Source organism: Amia ocellicauda, chromosome 9 (assembly GCF_036373705.1).
Source record: "Amia ocellicauda isolate fAmiCal2 chromosome 9, fAmiCal2.hap1, whole genome shotgun sequence".
NCBI classification, from domain to species: Eukaryota; Metazoa; Chordata; class Actinopteri; order Amiiformes; family Amiidae; genus Amia; species Amia ocellicauda.
The window spans coordinates 515,581-534,719 of NC_089858.1; the positions used below are offsets into that span (position 1 = coordinate 515,581).

Here is a 19,139-nt window from a genome sequence, read left to right on the forward strand (position 1 = left end):
CCACTCTTATAAGGAGACTTAGACTCTCTCTCCTCATCCATCGTACTGAACAGACAGTGTAAGCAAAAGCCTGTTTCAAGAGGAGGTTCAATTCGGTGACTTACCTACAATGGGTTTCCTCAGTTTCACCCGACCGAGTCGACTGCCTTTGTATCCGTTTCTATCTGCGCTCAGTGTGCTGAGCTGGGCAGAGGGAGGGAAGACCAACTCTGTGAACCGACACTGACATTTTTACATCTGGTTTAAGATGAAGTGCATACCTGGACACGTCATTGTGTGTCTTGGTGGCTTTCCATGGCAGATGTGAGTCGGTGGTTCTCGTGCCGTGGATATATTGTGTAGAATCAGTGCAGCATTTAAAACCCCACATCAAGAAAGGACAGACTTGCAGCAGATGTTTTACTTTTATTATTGAAATTGAGTATTTATTTAAAATCAATGTCCCCAATTTGAATTTGTGTGTGTGTTTGTGTTTAGAGACAGTTCAAGAAAAAGGTGAATTACTATATATTATGTATATATGCATGAAATAATATAAATATTGATATGAAACTGTATTTAAAAGCAGACAAGATTGAATCCATCTCACAGCCCTGGGTGTTGGGAAACAATCGAATGTTTTGGACTGGTCTGCCACATCGCAGCCATGCCCAGCCTTCATCTGGTTTCTGCTAACTTGTGGCAGCCTGACATTACATGCCCAGTGTTTCTTCCAAACCAAAAGATTTGAGGCCCCTGGAGCTGCTTACTTTTTAATCGTTTGGGACGGTCTGCCGTTCAGGTTTAATCAGTTCAAAATGAGGACTGAATCGTTTGAAAGCTGGCAGTACAGAGCAAGAATACTTCATGACCCCCAGCGTCGGACTGCACTCAATCGTTCTTACATTCACCAGTGATCCTTTCTTTCTGTTGAATAGCTCACCTTTCGTTTTCCAATTTTCCCTTGTTCACTCGCTTTAACCAAAGTAGAGATGACATCGCCATGTTGGAGCCTGGAGAGGCCTGAAGACTCATGACCGACAATCTGTTATTTCACACGTGTTCTCAAACCCGTTATTTCACACGTATTCTCACAACCCGTTATTTCACACGTGGTCTCCCGCAGGCAGGAGCCACAGTAGTCCAGGGAGTCACAAACAAGACAACTCACACCAAGGTCGTCAACTTTGATCTCAAAGCATGGTTCACTAAGCTAGAAGATCACACTGATGCCACTCTACAATCACCGCCTCCCCAATGACCCTGCAAAAACAACTGATGCAGTATGATTACAATAAGTATTTGGACATATTTGACATGTGGACTCTAGTTCATTTTCTACACAAACCCAGGAATCGCACTTGGCCTCTAACACTCTCCCCTCTTCACACACGTTGACACAAAGCAGACATGAGACGAGCACATGAAACTGAAACCATGGCCTTTACTGAACTGCTTGGACTGCTGGGTATCCCAGGCTTAAACTTACAACAGATGAACCACCACCAAAAACACACAGACCATTTCAAATTCCAGTAGAAACATTCTGTACACTAGAGTGGAAGCAGCGTCCCTTTTGTTGCTTTATATTCAAGTCTGAGTATTAATAAAAAAAAATAAAAAATAAAAAGCAACGCAGACCATTTGTAACCGATTTCCCCTCTGCAATCCATTGGTCTACATCTCTGTCTGTCGTTGTCCTTGTGGAAACAAAGCTGAAGCACCTTTAGGATGTTGTCCCACACAAAGTCTTAATTTCAGGCCAGTTTTTTTAGTTTTTTTTGGGAGGGGGGGGGGGGGGTAGGGGGAAATCACTTACATGCTCTGATATCACACCTGTAGCTCTCTACTTAAATGCCAATAAGTTAAAAAATAATTAATGTTTATTCCAGTTCGCGGTGCAGTTCCTCTTGCTTTGGAAACCGCGTTATCTTCGAAAACATTCTCTGCACTTCCGTGAAGTTAATTCTGCCGTTCGTGGTGTTTTTTTTGGTAGAAAACAGTCCCGTGACGATGAAGACCTGTCCGCACGGCGAAGGCCTCCCTCATCGCAGCTTCAGGTCTCCGTATGTGTTGCGAGGTATCGACATCAGTTTCTCTATGCAGGTGACTTTAGTGTCCTGTAAGGAGCCGTGCCACACGGCGTTCGCGGGCCGCAGCTCCTCGTTCCGGCAGAAGATGTAGGGCACTGTGTCTGTCCGGCTCTGAATGTAGGCGCTTCGGAGCAGAGCCGTGCAGTATCCGCTTATCCTCTCCACTCTCCGGAGGATCAGGTGGGCTTTCCTGGGAAAGACAAGAATAATTCACGTCAGGATATTCCTCAAGAGCAGCCCCTTCAACACGGAAGATTAGTGTGTTTCTGCCCCCTGAATGAGTGTGAAGGAAGTGCACTAATCAGTGTCTACTTGCTGCTCAATTGATCACATTCATTAGCAAGTAAACGGTCATTCCTTAACCCAGTTCCAAAGATGCATCTTTTAATTACGGTCAGTTAATTGTCTCTGAAGGTGTGGATTGTGTCCGGTGCATGTATGTTTCACACGGGGGCTTTTAAACCGTCACACACACGTCCACCTTCTGGTCTGAAGACTGCGACTCAAATAATCAGGCTGTGGGTTTATTACAGAGTCTCCACACTGAACAGCACTGCTGACTTTGCACATGAAACCCATGACGGACACCACTGTAGCCCCCCCCACACTCACACAATGCAAGCGCCGCTTTAATGAAACTAAACATGACAGACAAATGCATGGAAGAAAACAAATGGTTTACAGTCCCATGGAGAGCCATGAAACGCAGAAGAAATTGTGCTGAAAGCTTTCCTATTTCAAACTCGCAGTCATAAATAAACTTCGCTCACTGCTTTCTCACCCACGTCCTCTCACCGGGTCTGTGCTGAACTGAGGCTGTCAGGACAGACCGGCCCCAACTGGCGGGGAACATGTCTGTAGGGGTCGATCTACTTTGTGACGCACCGGTCGCGGTTCACACTTTATCCTCTGTGACCCTGTTCAAAATAAAACTCTAAAATCAAAGATCTAATGAGAAATGTGTCTAGTCAGCCGCTTTAACCAGCTACACATGATGCTTTAGGCGAAACTATGAGCGAAACAATAGCAAAGTCCCAATAAAATGCCATTATGCTTCAGCACCATCTGCTTGCAATTTGACTTTTCATTCTCAACATCCCGAGACGTTTCTACACTGAGAGGACGTCCTGCGCTCTCACCTTCAGCTGCAGTTAAATGTCCTCAAAGCTGTTTAACATCAGGCATGTCTGACGGAGAAGGGTGGCTTCTGTACGGCCCTCCGTGGCATTAAGGTGGGGTGGGGGGCATTGCTCTGCAGCGCTGTGAGTGACAGCATTGAGGACACAACCCAGCACGTGTGGAAGCTGACATCTTGAGAAGTGACTGCATTGAGTCTAGAGGCTGAGACAGGATGTGAACACAGAACAGAACGATGCCAGGCTGGGTGCTGAAACTATAAAATGAGGGATCTCTGTTAAAAACTACAACTCTGATGCACTCGCAAAGCCAGAGCAATACACTCTCTTTCTAGCTGGTGTCACTGCGTCATTCCCTGTGAACACGATCATAAAAGGGTATGAAACACCAACGGAAAAAGACAAGAAGAATATTTCAGTTGGCCCGCAGTAACAGAAGAGGTGCTATGGAGATGGAGGGTTTCACAATGTGCCGTCTGGTGCGTTCAGTTCGGAGAGCGGATTTGAACGCTGGAAACTCGTTTTCCATTCATATTTATTGTCCTCTGTGGCGAGGCAGCAGTAAAACATGGCACAGGTCTCTCCTGGATGAAGTGCAGGCAGGTTTATTAAAGTGAAATACAGCACCATGTGAAATTGTGTCACGTCAGGAAAGCGAGGCGAGGCGTTGCCTGGCGAAGCGATATTTTCTGAATGGTCATAATTTTAAAGAGAGGGAGGTCAGAGAGGACTGGGGGGGCCTGGTGAACAGATGTGACGCTCTTACAGATGCGTGTGGTTCACTGAAACGCATCCAATGTTGGTTTGAAACAGCATGTCATTCACTTTTCCTCTGGAGATCCATGACGCAGCTCCTGCCCTCCGCGGGGCAGTTTGTGGTGAACGCAGCGTCATGTTGACACACCGTTGCTCACCGGAGCTCACTGTCTGCTTTTACGAGACTCTTGATTCATGCTAAAGGGGTCATTTAACGTGCGTGATAAAGATTATCATTATGATCATGAGTAATATTAATAACAATACCAACAAGAATAATGCTGTTATACTGTTTATCCATGTATCTGAAAAAAGTCTGAGTTATACTGCTGCTCCAATGGGCCACTTCATTGAATGTGCAGCTCAAGACAATTCGTTATCGTTTAAACTGGATTTAAACATCGCTAAAAACAACCAGAAAAAAGTTATACAGACTAACCGTGGACTTGTTTTGTTTTAGAAAAGGCATCAACCTTAAAAGACATTATTATTAATATGATCACTATTATGGCTATTATGATTTATAATAATAACAACGACAACAGCAAGGAGCCTCTGTTATCATAACATTAATTAATCAATGACTTGGTGCATGCCTTTTAGGCTGTGTGAAAGTAAATGGGCTTCCTCATGGATTAGAAGTTGAGACTCAAACCCAGGTCTTGGATGACGGATGCAAGATTCAGAGAGTGTGGTGAGGGTGGTTGAACTGAGACGCACTTGGGTTGCGGAAACTGGGGTTGATATGAGGTGTTGTTCGTAGAGAAGGTCTGTGAGTTTGGCTAACAGAGTGACCATGTAACATTAACATGTAAATGAGGCACAACCTCAGAGTTTATCAAAGCCACCATTGGTCTTTTTTAAATTAAGTTAATGGTCCCCCCCTAAAAAAGAGAGAGAAGGTCACTAGACTTTCTTCAACAACGACAATCAGATTAATACAGAAAACAATACTCGCACTCAGACAAAAGCTCCATTAAAAACTGCGTCTAATGGAAATGTATTTCATGTTGACAAATTGATCTCGACAAATGTATTCTTTGTCTTGGATGTAGTCAATATCTCAGGGGACATCAGCCTTTTCCAAAGAATAATAGCCGGATCTTTATTGTCCACAATGTAGACAGGCCTTTGGATTAATGTCCCATTTGGCAATGCACGTACAATAACATGAAGGATACAGTGGGACTGCGTTTGATGTAAATGCCATCTGCTCCCATCTCTTACGAAGGATGCTTGTACCATTTAGACACAACTACATGTCTAAACATAAAAAGCAAACCACACAGATGCTCGTATCTGTGCTGTAAAACAAGCTGCACAGAGCTCCGACAAGAATACTAGTGACTATGTGCATGAAACGTATCCCATTCCTGGTAAATTAGCCTTTTCCTGAGAGTATATCGCCTCCGCCGTGCGAGTGAGATGTATACACTGTGAATAATCAGTTACAGCCAGGAGTGTCAAGCTGTCATTTGCTTTATTCTTCTAACTATATTTCTGGAAGTGATGACATGTTGTCCCCATCAGCTAAAAGAACAATCCAACAGCAGAGCACTCTCCTCACTGTCTGAGGTTCACAGGGAAGCCCGTGGTTTGTGCGTGTTGCGCAGCGCGGTGATTACAGGTCCGCTGTGTCTGTTTGAGCAGCAGTGCGCAGTGTAATTTAACGCTGGCAAGACCCAGCTGGCGTTTGTGTGCTGAAGGAAGGGGTGTTGCCACCTAAGATGCATGGCACAGAGCCATCCGCAGACTGGCGCAGGCTGGTGGGCAGCGGTGATTAAGTGCACTTTTGGGACCCAGAATCTCCCGCAGCCATAACTCAAGGTTCATTTCCACATTTTATTTGAACAACTGTGAGTTTTCTTTCAAATAAATGAGACACGGAAAGCCTAGAACTGAAGGAATAGACTTCTAGTTTCTATAGGCATGTGGGCTTTGCTGGAGGACAACACGAGGTCAGGTGCTTTATCATCTCAGAGTCTGACTTTCTTCTCACTGCCTGGGTCTGTTCTGTCACACGGGGAGACGAGAACAAGGCGTGCACTTCTGATAGCATTCACTCGATCTCTGACCGTCTCTTGACCTTCTGTCAAGCTGAAGATGTGGGGGCTTATTTTAGCTTCTTATTGTTGAAAGCACATGATACACAAGTAAAATAATAATTGCCATGACACTAAGTCAACAGATACAAGTAAATAAAATAGTGATTTAATTGGCCAAGCTATAGATATAGATATCAGAGATACATTGAGAGGGGCCACACTAAAGCAAACCTTCATGTTCCTGCCTAAGAAGGATTCATTCAGGTCAGCTCCTGGAAGGAGCCCATTACCCATGGACAAAGATCAGGAACACAACAAACTGAAATCAACGTCAAGTGATTCAATTCAAACTGTCAGATTAGGGCAAGACCTTTCACTGGAGTCCTTCAACAAGCAGACGGATCAAGTTCTGGAATTGGTGAGCCAGTCGCAAAGAAATGGGCCGGATCCCCCATTAGTAAGGACCAGCAAACAGTCAGTCTTATATCATTAACTTCACTTGCAAGAAACACAGGATCCTACAGCAGTGCCCATGAAAACTACAGCCATAACTGGATATGCATGTAGAGTAGCTGAAACAGGACAGGGTATGTCCCAATTTGCTCCATATGACCGTGGAGTGGTCACAGTTTGCATGAAGTAATGCTGAGTGATCCCATTTTCATTGGCCAGGATGCTGCCTTTTAAAAAGCACCTCTGATAGGCCTGCATTATAAATTACAGCAACAAGGCTCACCCTGCCAATTGTAGGCTGTAAATAATATGTTGTCTTTCATCCAAATGGTTCCCAGTGGGTTTTCCCTAGGTCTCGTGGCTACCTTTTCATATAATGGAAATGGAATCTTCCTCAGGACGAACCCGTCCAAATTTATGACATTATTTATGGCTAGGCCTCACGAAGAACGGATCCTGGCCAGGGGCGGAAAAAAGAGAAATGTAACACGAGAGCCTGTCTTGCTGACAACCTAAGTGGCCACAATCTCACACACACACACCTTTCACAATGGGCTTCACAGGGAATCGTACTTTCCAAAATCATACATTATTTTGCACGATGTTTGGATAGAATAATCTTGTACAGTTAAAAACAAAATGGTTTACATAAACAAACTGCACTCTGGTGACACAATAATAGTTTCTTTTCAGTTAACAAGAGACAAATGAAAACCTATGAGGTGAGAAGGGCACACCTTCAGCTGAAAGACCTTTGGACATCTGTGTATTTGCACAGACACAAGATCCTCACAAAAGTATCCTCACAAAAACTTTGCAGCATTGTATTTATATCGCATTAACCTTCAGGAAATTCTACTTCAGATGTGCCAGAATCCAAAAAAAGGATCGACCGCTGACCCACTAACGGTCACATCGGCCAGAGATCCGGAATGGCTTTCTCTCATCAGTAACATTTATTCTGATGAGAATTAAAGAATTACATCAATGGGAATAAAGGAAAGAAAACTGGAGCTTGAGTTTGATTGTTTCTTGTGCCCTGACACGAAAGAGAAAAAGTCAAGGTTGCTGTGAGGACAGCGATTAAGCAAGTCATCCTCGTGTCTCTTGCCAATTCTGTGGCACCTCCTGGTTCAGTGCCTGACGGCAGCAAACCACACGCCACATCACCAACATCTTCACGAGCTGCTGATCTACACAACAGGAAAAACAAAAAACAACCATTCACACGGAACAATACTAAAAATATGGACATTAACATAAACAGGAAGGAGAAGCAATAAAACCAATTAGGAGTTCATTTGTGTTTACAAGTGTAACCAGCTATTTCCAATCCAGCGCAGCATTTTACAGAGACCTGGCATTTCATGCATGTCAAACGTCATGGCTATCAGATGGCTGCCCGACACTTAATTAAAACACACTCCACTGGCAAGAGATCACACTCACAAAAGAAGCACTACTGCTAACACACATTGTCACCTAGTTCGACAATCGCCTGCAGCCCGGATGTACAAGACATGCAGCGAGTCAGAGCTGAAGTCCCTCAATATGTAACATGAAGAAAAGTGGGTTCATAAAGAAGTTTTATTATTATTGTTATTATTATTTTTTATTTGGTGTTATAAACAACCAAGTGCTGGAAATAATAAGTTAATGTTCAAAGAAAACGTACAGATGGTCGCTCTGCCTTGCATGATTACTGTCATTTCTTCGCAGTTCAGAAACCCCAGACAGGTGGTGATGCAGTTCCCCTTTAGGTTTCATTGCCTTACTTGGTGTTTGTAGAGATGAGTCTTGGTTTTCTGCTGGTAACGTGTACAGATCCACGGGGCCGTACGGACTCTACGTTCTAGCACGTACTCGGCCTGGCTGTGGGGCAGAGCTTTCGGATTTGAAGACAATCGTTGTGTGACTTGCTGTTTAATAATGAAAAGTTTGTGTTTTGTCTTTATACTGTCTATATTTGAATTGTACAAGCTATTGTGAACTGTTGAGCATGTGGGGTTGTGCGTCTAGTCTAGTGTGACTGTGCTCTGGCCCTTCAACACTACGTATTGATCGTGAAGAGGATGCTGAAGGACTCTCTCTATAGGAAACAGGAATAGGTGCATTAATGCTTAACCTGACTGAAAGCACGTAAAGGTAAACACTACTGAAGAACTGACATTTCAAAGGTAAAATAGAAAGTTCAATAAGAAGGAAACCGTTTAGACAGTGGAAATCTTATAACAAAGGTTAACAATTTGTTCTCAAACTTGTGTTCTACACAATTACTATGGGGTCATCCCATTGATGCCTTTCTATCGTGCCTTTATGTTTAAATGTTTTAAACAAAGGTGGGGGGCACTGCTGTTGTACTCTTGAGCAAGGCAATGTACTCCGAATGTTCCAGTACAAACCCAAATGTATCAATGGGTAATTGTATATAACAATGAGGTGATATATTTTAACAATTTTAAGTCTGCTAAGAAATATAATACAAATAAAATGACCTCATATATATTATTATTATTATTATTATTATTATTATTATTATTATTATTTCTTGGCAGACGCCCTTATCCAGGGCGACTTACAACATAAGTGCAAACAAAGTGCAAAAATACAGTGGAGTACAAGGTATCAATCATTACAAATTCAATTTAGCTAAAACATAGCAATTCAAAATAAAACATTTTACAAATTCTAATTTACAATTTACACAAGTACAGTAAGTGAGGTCCTACATCCTGGATGGTGAAAGCTAAGTGCTGTCAAGATGTAGGGTCACTGTCAAGGGCTATGGGAAAGGGAGCAAGGAGGAGAACAATCAAGAACGTGAGAAGCATAATAGAAACTGTGAAGTGCTATCTAGCAGGGATAGAGGACTAATATTACAAGTACTGTCTGTAAAGATGTGTCATGAGTAGCGGAGTCGATTAGTCGGTGAGGAAGGGACGGATCCGGCGTATATTGCTCAGGAAGAATCTACAGGTGCCTGTCAGCGTGGTGATGTGCTGGGTGTAGGAGAGCGCAGGATCGAGGGTGACTCCTAGATTTTTAGCAGAAGAAGAAGGAGAGAGTGTGGTGGATTCCAAGGGGATCGAGATGGGGAGATCAGCAGAAGGTGAGGAAGAGTGGGGGAAAAACAGGAGATCCGATTTGGAGAGGTTGAGCTTGAGGTGGTGCGAGTGCATCCAGGCGGAAATAGCAGACAAGCAGGAAGAGATGCGAGAGGGGATGAGATGGTCGGAAGAGGGAAAAGACAGGAAGATCTGGGCATCATCAGCGTAGAAGTGGTAGGAGAAACCATGGGAAGCGATGAGGGGGCCCAGGGAGCAAGTGTAGAGAGAGAACAGGAGCGGGCACAGGACAGAGCCTTGGGGAACGCCTGTGAGGAGAGGTTGGGGGGTGGATGAGGAGCCTCACCATGTCACTTGGTAGGACCGGTCACTGAGGTAGGAGGAGAACCAGGTGAGAGCAGTCCCAGAGATCCCAAGGTCAGCAAGGCAGGAGAGGAGGATGGAGTGATCAATGGACAAATGGACAATTCTAATACTGGATGTCTACAAATAATTCTTCATGCAAGTAAGTTAGACTTAAATAGTGACTTTTATAAAATGGAAATTGATATATGCTGTAATGAGTCACACAAAACAAAATAAACCCTAGAGCATATTTCGGACTTTCATGATCAGATATTCATGTCCTTTTAACCAAAGGTTTCTGATTTGGGTGCACACAGATTTCTGTCTCCTGCTAAAACAATCAAACTTGTCTGCCATTAAAACAAACAGAAGGGCATTCTCTTCCTCTCTCTCTTCCTCTCTCTCTCTTCAGTCGTCCCTCCGGGTTTCCCACCAGAACTCAGAACTTAAAACACTCAGCTGTCGCTTGGTCATGTGGGAGGAGGTTTCCATTGGCCCAGCTGATGGTGTCAGCTGTCTCAGGTGTTTTCTCTCTCTCAGTGCTTGGCAAGAGAGCGGTATACACTTGTGCTGAGCTCTCAGTATGTTATGCATTCTGGCGTTGTATGCCCACGCGTGTGCCGGCATGCCGCTGGTGCAGACCTCTGTTTATAAGGGCATGTCACAGTTGGATGTCTTTCAGGTGCCCGTCGTGTGCAGGCACATGGGAGACAGCTGTCAGTGTCCAGCAGTAATGGCTGCGGACTTGGCTCAAGTGAAGCCCCTCTGCTCTGCGGCTTTCCGACTAACTGCAGCCCTGACCACAGGATGGCTTTGGCTGTAAGTGAGCTGTAAAATGACTAGAAATATACAAGGGTGTCTTATCTTGGAGAATGGCTATGTGTAGGATGATCGCATCCACATATTTTCCTTCACCTAACAGGCAGTTCAAATAAACAATTTCTTGCAGTTTTTCTGCCTCACTAGGAACCACATATTTCCCACCATCATTCATAACAATAAATAAAATGTTACAACTAATTCATGACTTCATTATGATGACTTATTTTTCTACCTACTATGGGCAAGTCAGCCCTGCCAGGACCCGATAGATTCACAGACAAAATGCCTGTTACTCGTCAAAGCAATGTCCGGGGTTTTGCCACTAATTTATTTAAAAATGAAATGGGGGAAAATGACAGAACGTTTGTATGGGTCAGCGGTCAAGGTGATTTGTCTGGGTCATTGGTAAAGAGGAAATACATTAGTTAAACAATAACACTGAGGCAAAGCACATAAAACTGACAGGACAGCAGCCACTGATAAAGCAGAGAGAAACAACGAAAAGAACAGCTGAACAGCGAGAGAGGTTAAAGAAATGGCTTAAACATTAAACTGTACAAGATACCCCTCTTGTAATGCCACAATAATATGTATTTGAGGTAAACTAAAAGCCTCCTAAGAAACAGGAAAGTAAGTGAACTGTGGAAATAGTTTTGTTGACACCGTTACTGCTACCTAGATGACATGCTTTGGAGGTTATCAGAAGAAGGAGTCAGAGGGCCAAGAAATAAGTATTGTGAGGTGTGATGAGACATTTCCCAGTTCCCACCTCTCCCAACCACATTACACTTTCACTTGTGACATCCCAGATTTGTGTTGGCTATTCTGTCAACTCACTCAATCATTTCAAACAGAAATGGATAGTGAAGTCCATAACTGAATATTCAGTGGCCAGCGATGTAAACTGTGACACATCCCCTTGTTGCAGTAAAAAAAGTGTTTGTCTTTGGTTTCCTGACTTGCCATCTTCCACAATCCACTCAAACAAAGTAACCTTCACACCGAAGAATGGCTTTACCAATCCTGAAGAGACATGTTTTGATTTATATCGTGTAAAAAACATGTATGGCTAAAAGTCATCAAATGTAATATGAATAATGTTGTTTTGCTTCAATCTAAGGATTTAATACAATGTACAGACGTGCTCAAATTTGTCTGTACCCCTCCACAAAAAATGAAGAATGCATAATTTCCTCTTAAATAACTTGAAACTGACAAAAGTAATTGGCATCCACCATTGTTTATTCCATGTTTAATAGAAATCAGACTTTGCTTTTGCTTTTGTTTTTCAACATAATATTGTCAATAATAAAACAAATGAAAATGGCATGGACAGAAATGATGGGACCCTCAACCTAATATTTTGTTGCACAACCTTTAGAGGCAATCACTGCAATCAAACATTTTCTGTAGCTCTCAGTAAGACTTCTGCACCTGTTAACAGGTAGTTTGGCCCACTCTTCCTGAGCAAACTGCTCCACCTGTCTCAGGTTTGATGGGTGCTTCTCCAGACTGCAAGTTTCAGCTCTTTCCATAGATGTTCAATGGATTCAGATCAGGACTCATAGCAGGCCACTTCAGAACAGTCCACTGTTTTGTGCTCATCCATTCTTGGGTGCTTTTAGCTGGGTGCTTTGTGTCATAATCCTGTTGGATGATCCATGACCTGCGAATGAGACAGAGCTTTCTGACTCTGGGCAGGACGTTTCACTCCAGAATGCCTTGATAGTCTTGAGATTTCATCGTGCCCTGCACAGATTCAAGGCACCCTGTGCCAGGCGCAGCAAAGCAGCCCCAAAACATAACCGAGCCTCCTCCATGTTTCACTGTAGGTATGGTGTTCTTTTCTTTGAAAGCTTCATTTTTTCGTCTGCGAACATAGAGCTGATGTGACTTGCCAAAAAGCTCCAGTTTTGACTCAACTGTCCAAAGGACATTCTCCCAGAAGGATTGTGGCCTGTCAGTATCCAGTCTGGCTTTTTTATGTTTTTCTTTCAAAAGTGGAGTCCTCCTGGGTCTTCTTCCATGGAGGCCACTTTCGCTCAAAAAGCGACGGATGGTGCGATCAGAAACTGATGTTCCTTCACCTTGGAGTTCAGCTTATATCTGTTTGGCAGTTATCCTTGGTTCTTTTTCTGCCATTCGCACTATCCTTCTGTTCAACCTGTGGTCGATGTTCCTCTTGCGGCCACCCAGGGAGGTTGGCTACAGTTCCATGGACCCTGAACTTCTTAATAATATTTGCAACTGCTGCTGCTTGGAGATGGTCTTGTAGCCTTTACCTTTACCATGCTCATCTATTAATTTCTTTCTGATCTCTTCAGACAACTCTCTCCTTTGCTTTCTCTGGTCCATGTTCAGTGTGGTGCACACAGTGATACCAAACGGCACAGTGACTACTTTCCTCCATTTAAATAGGCTGAATGACTGATTACAAGATTGGAGATGTGTGTGATACTAATTAAACAAACAAATTAGTTTGGAAAATCACTATAATCCAATTATTTATTATCTTTTCTAAGGGGTACCAACAAATGTGTGTTTGGTGTGAAGGTGCTTGTCGGCGCTGTGTGTGTCACCGTTGCGCATGATTGTGAGAGCCATCGCCGCCGGTGTGTGTCTCTATAGTTGTGTGCTCGCTCTCCAGGTCACTGCTGTGTGAGGGGCATTGTTGCCAGCAGGCGAGATGCCAAGCATGAGAAATAAGAGGATCATTTCAAGCTCCTCGGCTCAAACAAGGCACGACAAAGCGTGAGATAGTGACTTGTGATTAAACCTTGTTAATGCAGAGCCTTTCTAGAGGACAAGGTTGATAATCAAGGCTAATCTCCTCACAGAGTAACTACACCTCGCTTGCCAAAACAGGTGACACCTCTGCTGGGTCTGAAACCTCCTTGTGGGATTACCTGGGGGGTGTCGCTTGGTCAAAACTATTACAATGACAATGCAACGCACCTGACCGAGAGCCTCGCACACATCAAGGCAAACAAAGACCAGCCGTGTCAAGAGACACTACATGAGCAAACTCTCTAGAAAACATTGCAACAACAAGGTGGAAATGAATGGTTTACAATTATATCATATGCTCTATTAATAAACTTTCTGAATCCAAAAAGGGAATGTACTGAAAAGCCCATGAGTACAGGAAGTCAGTCTTCAGATGCTTTTATGTAAAAAGCAGAAATAGCGTCACTGGGATTACAATACATGCCTGTCTGAGTTGATTCAAGCTTGGAGAGAACATAACAAGTGACAACCATGAAAGTGACAAAAAGCAGGTTATTTTAGTCATTTGTAATAATTAAAAGTGTATTACAGCATTGGGATGAAGCTAGATTTGGCTTTTGAACATTGAAAAGGTTTGGAATGACTTGAGTTTCCATTTTTCAGTGTTCTATCCTCTTGTCCTTCTAAAAAAGACATGGGAAATGATTAAGCAATTAAGGTCTCTTAATTGTTTTGATTACGATTCCAATTACGGAACATTTAATTCCTTCAAATTCACAATTCCTTTTAAAAAAAACTAAAACTAAACAACAGAAAACAAACAGGAAACAACATAAAAATGTAATTGTCAATCTAGAAAGAAGAAATGTTGCTGCCGTGATACCGATTCATGCATAACCAATAGAAAAACAGTCAATAGACTATACTGAAAATATTAATCAATCTTAAAAGGTCTACAGTGTGATAGCCTATTAACGTTTGATAACCAACCACCATGTCTTGTTCTTGTGCATTCATTATATTAAAAAAATAGACACATCTTGTACATGAGCAATAGAGGGTGGGGGCGTAGGAGGATACATAAATGTAGCCTAGATACGTCTGCAAGTTAAAACAAAATGCCTATTGTTGCAGGTCAAAACCCACACTTGGTACAAAACAAGCAGGTGCAGGAGTGCTCAATTGCAAAATCCTTCAATTCATCCAAATTTATGATCCTCACCTTTTGCGAGAGTCGAGACTGGATAACAATGGAGACGGGATATGTGACTCATTTTGCTGGAAGGATTGTGCAAATGACAAGCAGCACAACTTATAGAAGCTAAGCATCCGGGACTGGTCACAAAACAGCCAGCATCCAACACACCCAACTGACACAAACAGCTCATGATATCTGAAGGGGATATCAGATACAGATCTTCAGATTTAGTTTTGTTACATTCCAAGGGAACACTAAAGAATACTCTTGGACATCAATCGATCTCTTCCAAGCTGTTTGTGAGATGTTGCCCTTACTGATCGTCAGTGCAGCAGATCTAGTATATGATGGATTCAGAAATCTTTATAGCACTTAGCATCTCGACATAAATTATGACAGACGACATTCAACAACTTCACTATGCACTGTTTCTGTGGGGCTGCATGGTTTCAAACAAGTCAACTAATAACTCAGTCTAACGGCTGTCAATCAATCACGAGTCTCAGGTGAAGTGAAATACAACAGCTTCCTGTCTCCATCAGAATCACAGTTTTGCACACATGGTCCGCAGCCACGCTTTGCCTGAAGGTTTTATAAATAATCACAGGGATAACAATGTAGAACAAGACAGCAGATAAGCATGTATTTGTCATGTTGCCTGCAGTAGCTTTCTCATGTCATTTTAAATGAAGTAAAAAAAACTCTAGAAGTAGACACCTGCATCCATTGATAAAGATGTAAAACATATGTGTACACAATCTACATAAAAGGTGTCAAGACAGAGATGAAGAGAACTACACAAATATATTATTCATCCAGGTATGAAGTGAAAGCCAAGAATGTTATTATTTATAATTGGGGTTCATATATTTTCCACCCAAGCTGTAGATCTTATTTCAGGTCTAGATCAAATTTAAATGTTATCGTTTATACTAAATCATTCCATTCATTCCTTTCATCTTGGGCCTGGAAATTTATGCTGGAGGTGATAAAATGAATTCCTGCATCTTTCAAAACAGCGAAACGGAAGGCCTCCTCTACGTCAAGAAAGCAGACAAGCCTCTGCTTGGGGCCGATGTCTAAACAACACCAAGCACTAATCTCAGGGATCGCTGAGAGAAATAGAAATAGAGCTGCTGAAGCCGGTGTTTGGATGTAAACCTAAAAACACAGCTCTCTCCCTTCCCTCACCTGCCAAGGACTATGATTTCTACTGCACTTCACGATCCAAATAATCATCTCGATCCTTTCAGAAATCTTTGCATTATTTGCCCCATTTTGAAACTGCAATAAGGGAGACAACTTCACTACAGTGAGACCCTGTTCTGAAGTTGTATTTTGCTCTAAAGATACTTCTCCATGTGCAACTTGGGATGAATGACTGCCTTTCAGTAGTGACACATCCAGCAATGTGTGAGGCTCGTATCAAAGTCCTCTCCATTGCATAAGACACAAGCTTATCAACAAAACACAGTAACCTACGCAAGTGGCGACCATGTATTGCTCTGGGCCGGTCCTGGCTCTTATCTGAGAACGGGCAATTCCTACCATTAATCAAAAAGAACACAGTCCCCCCCGCATGTGCTTCTGTGGAAAAATGTTAGTCAAAACACTTGGCAGAGATGTCTCCCTATAAACTGTGGATTTCATTATGTTTAATTGAAGTTCAGCTCCACTCAAATTCCCGATGGGCGCATTGTCTCAATCTCAAACACGAGGAAGGTCCAAACCTGAAGGTAGTATTTCATGGCTTTAAAATTGATTTATATATAAAGGTCTTTGTGATAAGATCTGATTTCAGACATGTCGTTTCAGCATCCCAAACAGGGCGGTGACGATGCTTTTTTAAGTTGAAAGATCCAAGCTGCTGTTTCCGCACGGTAATGTCAGCCACTGCTAATTTATTGTCGCAAAACAATGCCTGGAGCACTTAAATCCCCACTCTGGAGTCGCAAGGACTCAATGCAAGCCAAAACACTACAGAGAGATCAAACCTATATTGTAGTCTGGCGAGGTTCTTCCAGGTAATCAGAGTGCAGGCTTTGTGCCGTGTACAAACAATCCCTATTCATGACATCAAACGTAAGACACCGACTGTACATGTGTCTCTATTATTGGGCGCAGACACCTGCTTCACAGACGCACCTTTCCCCTAATTTCTTCAACAGCAGCTGCGATCTGAAGAAGTAACAATACAATCGGCCATTCTGTTTAAAACTCATCTCTAGGAAAGGGATTGACAAGTGAACATTTAGCACTGTGATTCATACATAAAACAAACATATTTGTACCTTGTTTTCTGTCCATTTTAAACGTCTTGTATTGTTCTTTGTTATCCTATATTTTTTGGTAAATCGATTTGTCACATGATACCTTCACACTATGTCACTTGTTGAACTGCAATTTGTTAATGTGACTTCAATCAATAATATTTCAGCCACCACCAAGTACACAACATGCCTGGTGGTGTGATCCACTGTCTTGTTTCCTCTGCACACCCCGGTGCCCTTAACCAATCAAACACCTCGGTGCCCTCAGCCAATCAAACACCATGGTGCCCTCAGCCAATCACAGTGATCTTGGACTGATCTAGAGTGAAGTAACACCTTAGTGTAGAAACATTCCCAAACTGGGTAATGCAAAATTTGTGACAAGGTAATTTTTTTCGGTTAGATATAAAATAAATACATAAATAAGGGAAACTAAGACTTTGTGGATTGCCCGCACAGTCTGGCAGGTACCTGGGTCCCAGTTCATCTTCACTGCGCCACACAAAGTCCCCAAACTTCTCATAGTGGGAGTTGTAATGGTGCTGGACTCGGTACAGCATGGATGGGGAGATTTCCATCAGGGTGTTGTAGGCGGTTTGCTGCTCCTTCCCACTGGTGTAGCCGTTGTACAGATTGTACACTTTGTCAGCAATCTCTGCAAATCAAGCAGGAAAGATGACTTCAGCCCTGCGAGGGAGGACTGGGAACACAGGTGTGGTCTCTTGTGTGTTGGTTATTGCAGAATATCGCTCATCGTGTATAAGACACATGCACACTCCTACAGAGCAAGAGCTGTGGACAGTCTGTGGACACTGCTGTCATTATCAGTATAAATCAAAAACAAACAAAAAAACTACGCAAGATCTAAACTGCTTTTGGAATGATAGGGTCGGTCAGGAGAGGTCTGTCCGTACCTTCGGCCTTGTTGTCATCCACCATGGGGCAGGAGGTCCTGACAGAGACGTAGCTTGACTCGGAGTGCCTTCCCCGGCTGTCCACTGCAAACAGAGTGAATCTGTGGAGAGAAAAGAGACATCACATCCTGTTTTATGAAACCCCCCCTGCACAGTACTGCAGCTGACTGGAAAGAAACAAACCAGATTGCAGGTCCCAGCCTGGAGGAGCCCTTTATTATGTTTTAATGTTAAATTAATTGTTTTATTAAAAAAAAAAAAACTATATAAAAAAAAAATAGGAAAACATTTACAAATGATATATGCTCTGCAACAGCCAGACAGCCCTGACTGAAGGAGCAGTGACTTCTGGATCCCATGAAACCAGGACAGGAGATGCCAACTATCACAACTATGATATAGTGTGATTTATCAATTATGTATTTTCTTATATCATTCCTCAAAAAATGGAATGGTCCGCTTTATTGTCCTTTCCCCAACTCTGCAGCCCCCTCGGTGGTTATCAATTATGACCTCCGCAGCTTTCCTTGCTCCACACGACCCCAATCCAACCAAAGCAGCACAGATGTAGGCAGCAGAGCCAAAGATGCTCGAGGACAACCATGTATGTGCGACAAACAAAACACGAACATGTTCAAAGAAATTAAATCCCCAAAAGCATCCCCTGCACTCGAGTGTGCCATGCATATAAAACATTTACCGGCTCTCATATTTCTGATATGTGTTTGCCTCAGCTTACTGGAGAAGTATTCACTTTTCAAATACCTATAATTCAGAGCGGGGAAGTATTGGGAATTCAAAAGGATTCTGTTACATTCCTAAACTCTACTGGCGCAATATCAAAGTAAAAAAGCCATTAACCCAAATAACTGCCTAAGTGGGACTCTCTTTCTCTAATGACAGTGTTTGGTGTAGAAAGCAGGCCTCTCCCTTCTTCAGCCCAGACCACCCAGTCCCCAAAGTTAAGAATTTAAACCTTGAGCCCCCAGTCATAACAATCAAAAGACACCCCCATCTGTATTGCAAAGAACGTCTTTTTGCCTTTCGGTTTTGTTTTGAGTGATTCCTTATGAATTAAGCATTTAGGGAAAGTGAAATATAGCAATATTGGCTGTGGTTACGCATTGGGCCTGCGAGTACAGATGATGTTACAGCTTTTTAAATTAATGTCAGTTTAACACTGCCCTCGACCCTAACAGGTCCTACCCTGAGAAATACCCCAACTGAGACCTGAAGGCAACTGCCCACTGCTAGGAGACAGATTGAAAACCAGGATGACAAACAGATGAGATTCCTCGTGACTGTCCGCGACGCCTGATGACATTGCTCCACCATG

At 42.9% G+C, this 19,139-nt stretch overlaps 1 protein-coding gene across 1 annotated transcript in view; it reads right to left on the bottom strand.

Moving 5' to 3' along the window:
- Positions 1 to 1,403: 1,403 nt before the first annotated feature.
- The window catches only part of astn2 (astrotactin 2), a 492,640-nt gene continuing 474,904 nt past the window's right edge, over positions 1,404 to 19,139 (bottom strand). Inside the window, exons 21-23 of the mRNA XM_066712608.1 lie at positions 17,804 to 17,904; positions 17,361 to 17,544; positions 1,404 to 2,262 (exon numbers count right to left, since the gene is read on the bottom strand). Of these exons, the coding sequence (XP_066568705.1) occupies positions 2,025 to 2,262; positions 17,361 to 17,544; positions 17,804 to 17,904 (523 nt within the window). The 3' untranslated portion in view covers positions 1,404 to 2,024. The remainder of the gene's footprint in view (positions 2,263 to 17,360; positions 17,545 to 17,803; positions 17,905 to 19,139) is intronic.